The 11,698-nt window shown below is 38.9% G+C and overlaps 1 protein-coding gene across 18 annotated transcripts in view; it reads right to left on the bottom strand.

Annotated features, from left to right (window-relative positions):
• The window catches only part of Dtna (dystrobrevin alpha), a 389,557-nt gene that overhangs the window by 95,179 nt on the left and 282,680 nt on the right, over nucleotides 1-11,698 (bottom strand). For 5 of the 18 annotated variants that reach the window (XM_029547193.1, XM_029547192.1, XM_029547191.1 and 2 more), the window contains 4 exons: nucleotides 10,408-10,416; nucleotides 8,122-8,205; nucleotides 1,387-1,464; nucleotides 743-835 (listed from right to left, as the gene is read on the bottom strand). In XM_029547193.1, coding sequence (XP_029403053.1) covers nucleotides 743-835; nucleotides 1,387-1,464; nucleotides 8,122-8,205; nucleotides 10,408-10,416 — 264 coding nt within the window. Of the gene's footprint in view, nucleotides 1-742; nucleotides 836-1,386; nucleotides 1,465-6,418; nucleotides 6,800-8,121; nucleotides 8,206-10,407; nucleotides 10,417-11,698 lie in introns of those variants that run through there. The other 13 variants (XM_029547199.1, XM_029547197.1, XM_029547202.1 and 10 more) reach the window with 5 other exon arrangements.

Raw genomic sequence — 11,698 nt, 5'->3', positions numbered from 1 at the left:
CTCTGTTTTGTGTCAAGTAACTTCAATGTACTTTGCCTGCTGTGACATCCTACCCCTTTGTTCTCTGTACTTATAACACTGGTGTTCACTTTATGAGAATACATTCAGTTCTATACCCTCTCTTGTGTGGACTGTCTGTCACTCATTCGCTGAATCCTCGCTCACCTGCAACCATGAGACCCAGTTCCACACAGATCGGGGACTCAAAGTGAGGCCCGTCCGTGGCAAGGTTTCATCAGGATGGCTGCTTCAATACATTTGTCAGAGAGAGAATCACTGAAAGATGATGTCTCCAATGTTATCGTGATCAAATGATTTATGTTTTATGCTCACATAACTTTCTCTGTTTTGCCCCCATCTGAAATGAATACAGCATTGCTTCTCAGATCAGTGGAGACCTCCACACCCTGGAAATAGGAGCCACCTCCATCTTGTAGTAACATGACACTAGGAATAGAACCTTCTGGTAGGTTCCCGATTCCCATGATTACTAGATGGTAACAGTTATACTAGTTTTCACATTAGCCAAGTCAAAGCAAGGATGAGAACTCTGAGACACAGCGGTGTGAAGTATCCAGGACAAAATTAGAAAAGATTTGGTTAACTGACCTAGGAGAAAAGTTCCTGGTTCACTTCTGGCTTGCAGTACCTTAGCTCCTGGCTACCACTGCTTGTCAGTAACCCAGGCTGTTCCCCTCTGTAGGGATAGGCTAGCAGTCAAGTCTACCCATGATGCACTAACCATGGTGGGTTGTTCCGGAGCATGTTGACATACAACCCAATGAGAACATGTTCATCAGCTAGCCTGTCTGCCACATTCAGGCTGTATTGTATCCTAAAATGGGGTAGAGGGAAAGAAGAATTGAGAGAGGTGGACAGAAACAAGCAGACACAGGAAGGATGATTTTGTGGTAGAAAAAGCACACAGAGAACCAAGCAAGTAAAAGAAGACTAAGTGTGATGATCTATGAAAAAAACCAAGCAAAAAAACCCAGGTAAGGGAGTTCACAACTTCAATCTACTAGCTTTCAAAACATCAAGCATATGTTTAGAAAAAATATTTGCATTCTTTGACCACAAAGACCAAGGAATTTTCTTCATGGAAAACATATCAGAATGTATTACAACAAAGATTAAATATCTTCTGAATAGTTGGGTTATAAAATTATATAAATTACAAAAAATTAAAAGAAAAGAAAAATGGAAGTAGAGAAAGTAATCACACAAGTGTGTACACTTAGAAAAAGACTTGGTGCAGTTAGTGAGTTATCAGTCAGCTGCGATCTAGCTCAAACGGTCTTTCACATGCAAACCATTTACAACAAGAGAAACTCCATCTTTAGTTGAGTTAGTTCAGGATCCCAGCACACTCTGGCTTAAACTTACCCTCTGCCCTTCAGAAAGGCTGGAGCAGCCCTAGCCAGCATTTTGTTCTGTTCTACTTCACTGTCCTTGGGAGGAGAGCTAGTTAATAAGATGGGAAAGCCAAGAAGTGCGTAAACACAGCGACGCATCGAGAATAGAAGCCAGCATCACAAACTCCTTAGTCTAGATCCACACTGTGTGGACAGATGGCTTAGGATTTTGAAATGCTCGAGATACCTGTATATTTCCACAGAGTTTATTTAAGAGAAGAAGAAACCTATCTGGGAACCACAGCAGCTACTATGAATTCAGAGTTGACTTCTGGTATTTGCTTAACAAGGAATAATAGTTCTCATGAGTAGACATCAGGAGAACCCATCTAACACTTACTTTAGGGTATACTGGGGCCATCTCAATAGTTCATAAAGTCCTACCAGCAATTAGATGCCTTTTAAGAAGTTTGCTTCTAGGAAGGAGAGATAGCTCAGCTGTTAAAAAGCATGTCCAGCTCTTTCAGAGGACCCAGGTTTGGTTCCCAACGCCCACATCAGGCAGCTCACAGCTATCTGTGATGTTAACTCTGGGAGATCTGGCTTTTCCTGCCTGTCTGGGCACCAGCACACAGGTGATCATGTTCATACATGGGCACACACTCATACGTATAATTTAAAAAGAAATGTGTTTTTCTGTGCTCCCTAAATTCTTCAGTTATCTTTTGAATACAAACTTGAGCATTACCTAAAGATGGCAGTCATATCAGATATGTTTCACTGTTCTCAACGACGTAAGTTACCTGCTCTTGGCTATGAAGCTACAAAGAAAAATTTCAGATAAAAAGAAATATAGTTCAGAGCATTTTTAATAATGTTGACATTTCTTACACGAATAGTAATAGATATCTAATGAGTAGATTAAAATAATTTGGCATTGTACATTTATTAAGAGGAAAATTTTTGTTTAATTTAAATGACAGTTTCTAAGGTGTCAGCATGTTTACTTTTTAAAGGCCAATCATTTGTAATGTAGCTTATGTAATGGCATGCTTAAAACTAAGTTCTCATGTTTGTAGAAAATGCAAAATTAAACTTTCTGGTTGTGTTTACAAGATTAATTTCTGACTGTGTTTAAAAGGTTCATTGTATTTTGGGTATGGGACTTTGTCTGCATCTATGTCTATGCACATCTATGCATTAGCCTCAAGGCCACAACTGAAGTTACATGTGGTTGTGAGCCACCACGTCGTGCTAGGAACTCAACTCCAGTCCTTTGCAAGAAGAGCAAATACTTCTAACTACTGACTCTTCTTTCTAGCCAAATATTTAACAATGGGGATCTAAACTATGAGACATCATGATTTCTAAGTCATGTCTACCTCATATATGTGTACTACATATATATCATAGGCATATGCCAATACAAGCTATTACAAAATAACTGAAGTAATGGGAAAATGTACAGAGTTTTAGGTTGTATCACAAATTAAGAGTAGAGCAGATAATTATGCTTGCCAAAGTTATGATACTTTCACTCAGCCTGTTAAGAAAACATCCTTATATTAAGTGTTGCAGCATTTAAAAAGGACAGCTGCATATGTAGCAGAGGATGGCCTAGTCAGTCATCAATGGGAGGAGAGGCCCTTGGTCCTGTGAAGGCTCTATGCCCCAGTATAGGGGAATGCCAGGGCCAGGAAACAGGAGTGGGTGGGTTGGGGAGCAGAGAGAGGGGGAGGGGTGGAGGAGGGGATTTTCAGAGGGGAAACCAGGAAAGGGGATAACATTCGAAATGTAGATAAAGAAAATATATAATAAAAAAGGACAACTGTACATACATAAAATTGACTTTAAGAATAAATCAGAGAAGGGGGCAGAGCGTGATGTTTAATGTATGTGTACATTGTGGAATGATTAAATCAAACTAATTAGCATAGCCATCCTTTCACAAAGTTATTTTGTGTGCTTGTAATATTTAGAATCTACTACTCCAGCAACTTCAAAGTATGTAATGTATTATTATTAACGACTGTCACCATGCCCGCAACAGGTCACTATGACTTTAAAACTGATACATTAGACTAATATTCTAGGAGGACCCAGTTTCCCTATGATCTTAATGATATTCTTCAATCTTTATCCTCTCAAACGAGAGCTTCACATCAAGGCCAATAATCACTTTGTCTCTCTGTAGCTGGTGTTTGCTGTAATGTTCCAGCATCCCAACAAACACATCTCTCTAAACCTTGTCCCCGAAGCAGTTCCCCATATAATCCTTATCAAAGAAACTCAGTCTTCTTCCTTCTTCCCAGTGTTTCTCCAACCTTTCCTCTAGTTGAAGGCAGATATATCTGTTCCAAAGTTGATTTCAGGTGTTTGCAAAGCCACTCACCACACTGAGAGAAATATCAGGGAGTCCTCCTTCGCATGAAATGAGTTCCCTGCCTGCAAACATTTCCTTGCTCGTTGACTAGCAGATTTTTATAGCATTATCTCCTTCGACTAAGGAACCAACAGTCTAGTTAAATTATTCAGATATATCTTCTGATGTTGAATGCAAGATTAAAAACAAATATCTAGTAGAGAAAACTAGTGGGTTTTGGAAGATTAAACACTTTCAAAATATTTCATATACAGTTAAAACTCTGCCATTAGTTTTGAAGGTTGACAGCCAGTGCCACGATTATTACTTAATGAGAACATTTTTGAGGCATCTTAAAGTGTAATTAAAAACAAACACTTGTTGGATTTTGGTGAAACCTGAAATTTATATTTTAAAACAGCTATGCTTCAGATGGAATAACCTATTAAGCCCTGATCAAGGAATTTTGTTTTTCTCTTATTGAATATAATGTCAAAGGATTGTATTTGATCTCATTGCATGTGAAATATATAATATCACAGTGGTTAAAATGAAAACAATATTTTAAACCATTGAAGAATTTATTTTAATCATCGTCTGATTTCTTATGGTATTAACTTATGTCTGTACTTCCAACCTATATTCCCGTATAAAGCCAGCTTGCTCATAGTAGATGATGTTCTAGATATGTGTTTATATTCAGTTTGCCAATATTTTACTTAGAATTTTAGCAGATAAGTTCATATAGGAAATTAGCCTGCAGTTTGTTGTTTTTGTGTCTTTATCTACTTTGTGCATTAAAGCAACACTAGCTTCATAGAAAAAAAGAGAAGAATTTATTTTAAAAAGCACAAATCTAATTTTATTAATTCAAACTGACTGACAGACTGGTTGAATAATGCTTGTAAAGCCAGCTCCTTTTTCAAGTGATTTTCAACAGTGCCAACCTGCTTCTCACTAATTTATTCAACAGTGATGAGGTCATCAAGCTGACTTAAACTCACTAAGAAGAGTCCTCTTATCACTTTAGTTAAGAGAAAGTTTTTTGAAACATCCTTTTTTTTCCTCTCTCTCTACATTTCAACAGCTCAAATTTGAAATATAAAACTCTGGTATATGCATCAAAATTATGCATTAAAATAGGATGGTGTCTCAGCAGGGAGTTTAGCTATCCAAGGGCCTGGAGAGATAGCTCAGCAGTTAAGAACTTTAACTGCTCCTGCAGACAACCAGGGATCAGTTCTCAACACACACATAGTAGCTCACAATATAGACTGTAACCTACAGTTCCAGGGGATCTGAAGCCCTCCTTAGCCTCCATGGGCATCTGAAAGTCCATGATGCATATAAAACTGATCCACACACGTGAATAAGACAGACAAACAAACTTTTAAAAAATTGACTACCCATCAATTCAGGCTGGCATAAATGTAGCCATCACAGAAGAGGCATGAGTTCTGACGTCAGTCATGCCTGATGGCATTTGCTGTGTTGTTCCCTAATATCATCAAGTTGTTGTATGTTTGTCAAGAGAGTCTACAGGAAAGTCTTCTGTGTAGAGAATATGCTCAACTAAAGCACCCAGAAAGAGAAGAAATGTCAATGAAATGAGATAACCATGGGTTTAATGAAGTGCTAACGTGTTTATATGGAAATCAGAACTTTGCTTGAAGACTATATGCATTCTACCATATAAATGGATTGAAATAAAGATAACCTACAGAATTGGTTATTTTATTTGTAGAATTTCATGCAATGTGCACAGGAATTGTGAAGATCCCAAGGAACTCATTAAGGCCATACTGGCATTGATTGATTAATTTGCCTGTTTTTGTTACAGAATATGGCTGAGTTCTAATCTTAGACAAATGTCAGCCATGGGAGAACTTTGCCTCTCTGAAGCAAAGGTTGAATTTGTTAACCACTCTGGATGAATGAATCACAGACGCCTATAACATAGTGTGGTCCTTTTAAGTCACATTAAAGAATCTTTGGGTGAGAAGAAGTGTTTGAAAAGAATAAAACAGACACAGAGGGATTAGTCGTTTTTGACTGAAGACATAAGTCAGAAAACCAAATGACCAAAAAGTCAGGCAAGGAAAATATCACATAAAGGTTGTGTTTTTGGGAAGAATCAGGATTTAGGAGGTGCCTGGGGTATAACACAGTGGGTGCCTCTTTGGGCACCCTCTTCACAGGTACTGCAGGGTTTCATGCAATGTCAGTAATAAAAAATGGAAAAAAGTCATTAGATTGTATTCAAAACACTCCAGAATTTATATAAGCAGTCTTCTTACATTTAAAGAAGAAAAAGATCTAGCTAGGTGCCACATATAAATAGCCAGTGTTGATATTTTTTGTGAATACTACCCCATAAGAAGTTGTAACTATAAAACTGCTTGTGAAATCTTCAAACCATGCTCTTAATATTGAAAGAAAAAGAAATTAGCCATTCATACTTTTAAGTGACATTCTGGCTAGGGAAGAAGACAGGCCACAATTAAAGCTACTTATCTACCATGGGGAAGAGAAATCATTTCAACCTTCCCTTGAAGACCCAGGGTCTCCACTAGAAGACTAAGGATTTCCATAATGGGGTAGAAACAGCTTTCTAGCAACCATTTAATGATTAATGACTGCTATCTTTAAAGACTCAGAATGGGGGCTACTCACAGTGCCCCAATGTTAAGCTTTTTGCACACAGTTTCTCGTGTATGCTTAGCTGTGGGGTTAGATGCTCTTAACTGCTTAGGTGACTCAAGGGGTGTAGTCGATGAAACCTCCCATGGACAGAGTGAGGCCCACTCAGAGAGGGTAAATGTTCAGTGCACACAACTTTATTGAGCAGCGCCCTAAAATCAGAAAGTAAAGCCCAGTCTTGACAGTGATAAGAACCACAAGATTTATAGAAATCTGTGGTTCACAGGGAACAAGACACGAGGACTGAAAATGGGAAGAAAGGGACGCAACCGAACTCTTGGTTAATAGAGGAAGCAGAAAAGCTCAAGGGGTTTAGAATTATTTTAGGGAACAGGAAGTCATGTTATCCATCTAGACGCATCCACCATGAGCGCCGTCCGAGCTGAAATGATATAAAATGACCTTCAGTAAGGATGGGGTCTGGCTCGGTGTGGAGTCTGCAGAACGTAGAGCTTCCTAAAGTGCACAGCATCTTTCTAAGCAGTGTTTCAAGTCTTCACTAGACAGATGCATAGGTCTGTGTCTCCTATTGACTATACGATTTCCTTTAGGAAAGATGGCTTTACATGCTGATGGTTATGAAATGGATGGTCACGAGACGTTATGGAATGCCTAAATCTCATTATTTTTCCATGGCTGTTCTGTGGTATAAATGTCTCATTGTTATGACATATTTCACTTATATACTGCAAACACTGTGGAGAAACACATTCTCTTAGTTCTGCTTATTTTAATTATGGGGAACCTTTTCATCTCAGCCTCCAGCTGATGGGCATATTCAGAGATGCAAGGGGAAAAAATTAAAGGCTTGATAGGTCTTTCTCACTTAAATCCTCTTTAGAATGTTCCAGAACATTGTGCAGGGAAGTTGGTACCCACTCATCTTCTCGGGGAATGGAGGATTGTGCTGCAGGACAGTTGGGGTCTAATGCTCAATCGCTTGGCTGTTTTCCTGACCTTCTTGCTTTCTTGTGAGACTTTCCAGGTATGCACAAAATAATTCACTGGTATTGATTTGTGGTATTTCATCAAATGAACCAAAGCACCTCTCGAGCCTTGTGTATTCCTAACACTAATCCTCCAAGGAGTACATGGGTCTCCTGTTCCTTGAGTACATGGGGTGGATTTTGTGCAAAAAGATGGGACACATAACCACATATTTGAAATATGCAACTACTTATATGGAAACTCTATTCTGGGTTTGGTCTTTAGCTCTGGCCCTAGGAACTCTGGAGATAATCCAGAAGAATATTCACATACATCTGAGTCTTAAATAATGTCATTTTAGACTCTATGACAATATGCCATCGTATCATGAAATTCCAATGCCATGCTTCCCCAGGCCATTCCAAGGACCAGAAACATAATTTGTTTTGTAAAACAAAACATACATGTAAGTAGTAAAATTAAAACATACCCCACATTCTTACTGCAGGGGAGGATATAATGCAGAATTCCAGAAGTTACATAAACTTCAAGAGCCTACCCAGCCCTCTACAAATGTCCATGTGAGGAAAGCTGAGAACATCATTGGTCATTTACAAACTTGTTTTCAATAACGATGATGATACTCCACACATGGCTTACAGCAGGTTTTTTTTGTTTTCTGTTTTTTGTTTTTTGTTTTTGTTTTTGTTTTTCTCTCTAGAGGATCAAGCTTATTCAGAAAGGGAAATCTTATTTAGCGACAGGATTGGGACTTACCTCCTGGTGATGAAAGGACTTCCTGAGGAGGGAACAGAGTGGGAGAAGAGTGTGTCGTTCATGCTGGTTACAGGTCTCGGAGGCCTGAAAAGAAACACAGTGTGTACCGAAAGTTAAGGCAAAGTTCCAGATGAACACTTCCCACCATCTGTGGAGGAAAAGGGTGAGAGTCAGACTTGTCTCTAGCCCAACATCCTCAGGAAAGCTTCTACATGCCAGCTGAGTTATTCTAATGGTATAAAGTGACAGCTCCTAGACAGCAGAGGTTTAGTTAGCACGAGGAAGATACTGTGCGGCCGGGGAGTATTTTCCATGAGCCTTGAGCCTTGATGGCTATGGATTCAAATTTCTGAGCAGACCAAGGATTCTGAAAGTTCTGCGTGCTCCTCATGATGACAGCCCTCGTTCATATGCCAATCCGAAAGGACACATGTCAAAATAGTCACATCTGGTCTTACTTGTCCTCTGTCTGCATGCACAGGCAATGGAGCAGTGTACCAGGAGTCCCCTTCCTGCTCCTTGGCTGATATGGGTTATGGGATATCAGCTTATAAGCTTCATTATAATCACAAGAGTGAGGAAAAATAGTGCCCAGTGTTCCTCAGAACTACCCACGGCCCTATGCACCATATGCATTGGATCTGTTTTCCTCTGTTTTACCTCCATTTCATCTTATCATTGTCTTTACCATGTATGTCCCACATCAGATAAAACCATAGAACCCAGAAAATCCCTATGTCATCCCCTAGACATTTTTGTCCTTTTTAAGGTTAATGTAAGATGTTAAATAATAATTTATAACACAAAAGATAAAGGATATACTGGGGCATCATTCATAGAGAGAGGAAATATCTATCTATCTGTCTATCTATCTATCTATCTATCTATCTATCTATCTATCTATCTATCTATCTATCTATCTATCTATCTATCTATCTATCTATTGAGATGGGCTCTTGTGTAGCTCAGGCTAGCCTCAATCTCACTATGCTACTGAGAATGACCTTCAATTTCTGATTCCCCCACATTTACATCCTGCATGCTGGGATCACACGCATGTGCCACGAAGCTAGGGTCATGTGGTGCTGAGAATCCATCTTAGCTTTGTGCACACTAGGCGAGCACTCTACTGACGGAGCTGCATTTCAAGCTCCAAGAAGAAATTTTAGTTTTACTATAATCCTACATTTGAAATTGACAGTATAGAATATTTTGGAGATGAGACATTAGTTGCAGTAGTCTAAGGAGTTGATTAACAGTTAGCTAATATAAATGCATACATTAACCCAAGTCAGTTTTGGATTTTTGCCTTTAACATCAAAGAATGGACTTGTTCATCCTGTCTGAAGATTTGAAAATCAGCACTGGCTGTGAAAATTCATTGAAGCTTCTTCTTGGTATCTGGAGCCGTACTACATTCTAAGATTTTGTGTGGCACGTTGCTTCTTGTATGAAGTCAGAACATCATATTCAGTATGTCATTTACTCCAGCTATATCAGCCAGGGTTCAGCAAACAATCTCAGAAGTTTGGATTACTCACACAGGATGCATCTTTGTAACAAGGGGTCAACATAAGCGTAGTTAAAGCTAATTGTGCTTTAATGTGAATAACTTAATTTTCCAGGAGGGACGATCATTGCATTTAATGTCCTCTATAATTAGGAAGGCAAAGCAGACAGGGTGAATGATGTTCACTGCAGCTTTGCAAAAAGTTAAGATTGACCCCACATTTCTTGCTTTATTTTGACAAAAAGAAGAAGAAAAAACCCTTCCCATTTTTTCTCCATATCTAGGAGATGGAAGACAAATGAATTAAGAATGCCTTTCAATTAGCCTGGTCAATTTTCTTTATTGAAACTGGTCACCACAAAACTAAAATTGGAGTTTCTTAGCAAATTGCTTCTGATTAAGGGGTACCAATTAATACACTGAACTTGGAGCAAACAATGGAAGATTTGAGAGTAACTAAAGTTCCTGCCTCCCACTATCACCTTCCTTAGTACCACATGGGAGATGGTAAATGTGTTAATAAAATGAAACAGCTCCATGTGAACAATGACTCTCAGGGGCAGCATGCAAAGATTTTTTTCCTGTATAAATCTTAGCAGAGAACATATAAAAACCTATTGTTGACTTTTTCCTCATAGGTACAAAGGTTAAGCTGAAGGCAGGATTAGCTCCAAGTAGCCTTATGTGGATGTGGTTCATCCGTTTTTAGTCTCGTAACTACTTACCATTGGGATTGTTAATTTGTGTAAGTATGTGTGGGGGTGTTCATCACTTACCAAGTATCACTTTTGGCAGCAAGGAAGTGGAACAGAAGAGATACTGTTAATCACGACAACATTTACGAGTACAGGGCAGTTAATAAGCGCACAGGCTGAAATACCAAAATGCTACTGCCTGCTCATCTCCACTTAAGAGCTAACTCATGACTGACAGTGTCATTTCTCTACACGTACATAAAATCCCCTGGCTCTTGAAGGCAAGAGCATTTTCTCTGTCATGCTTCATTTCTATATGCAAGTGTGATTGTGCTTGTACCTAGTTAGCAGTACCACAACCTGATTCATTGTTGTTCTTTTTTGAGACAGGATCTCACTATATAACCCCAGCTAGCCTGGAACTTGTTACATTGTCTGGGCTAGCCTCGAACTCATAGAGAACTATGGGCCTCTGCCTCCTGTGTGCCACCCCACCTGGCTACTTAAATGCTCCATTGATTCAGTCTCTCTTTACTCTAAAGCTTCTTGAGAAATGTTTAGTTAGTTACACAGCCATATCGCCCTTATATTTTTTTGCCATTTTCCAAAGCTAGAAGTTGGACCTGTAAATAGCCTTAATGAAAATATTTTCTAATTAATTTGTTATGTATGCCTAAGCATAAGCCATGAGTTTTTGCCTCACTTTATTTTTTTTTTTAAGATTTACTTATTTATTCTATGTAAGTACACTGTAGTTCCAGAAGAGGGCGTCAGATCTCATTACGGATGGTTGTGAGCCACCATGTGGTTGCTGGGATTTGAACTCAGGACCTTCAGAAGAGCAGTCAGTGCTCTTAACCGCTGAGCCATCTCACCAGTCCCTTTGCCTCACTTTATACTGCAGACCTTATAAAGACTTTTCTTTGCTCATGACTGACTGGATACATCTTTTAGGAAAGTAACACCAGGTTTTAACACAAGCATGGCAAGATGTGCCCTGAAGAGGACAGTATTACATTCCAAACATGCGGGTTTGCTAACACAGACATGTTCCACATCACACAAGAACGTGCAATTAGCTTCTCATAAATATTCACTTTCTGTGATTTTTTTTCCTAAATAGAAACCTTTTGATAGTAATTTATAAATTAATATACTTTCAAACTAAAAAATTAACGAATGCTTTATTTTACATTTGTGCTGTAATTCTCAATTCTTCAACCTCTAGGACACTCAGTGCACTCACAACACAGCCAGTAACACTCCTAATCCATACTTGCTGCCTCCTATCTGCCTCTGCCTGTGAGCTTATTGTGTGCTTAGATGGTGCCCTGGGATATTCATATACTGGTAAATGTATATAATAAACACA

The sequence above is a fragment of the Mus pahari genome, chromosome 15, assembly GCF_900095145.1.
Source record: "Mus pahari chromosome 15, PAHARI_EIJ_v1.1, whole genome shotgun sequence".
Taxonomy (NCBI): domain Eukaryota; kingdom Metazoa; phylum Chordata; class Mammalia; order Rodentia; family Muridae; genus Mus; species Mus pahari.
This window is presented reverse-complemented; position numbering and strand designations above follow the sequence as displayed.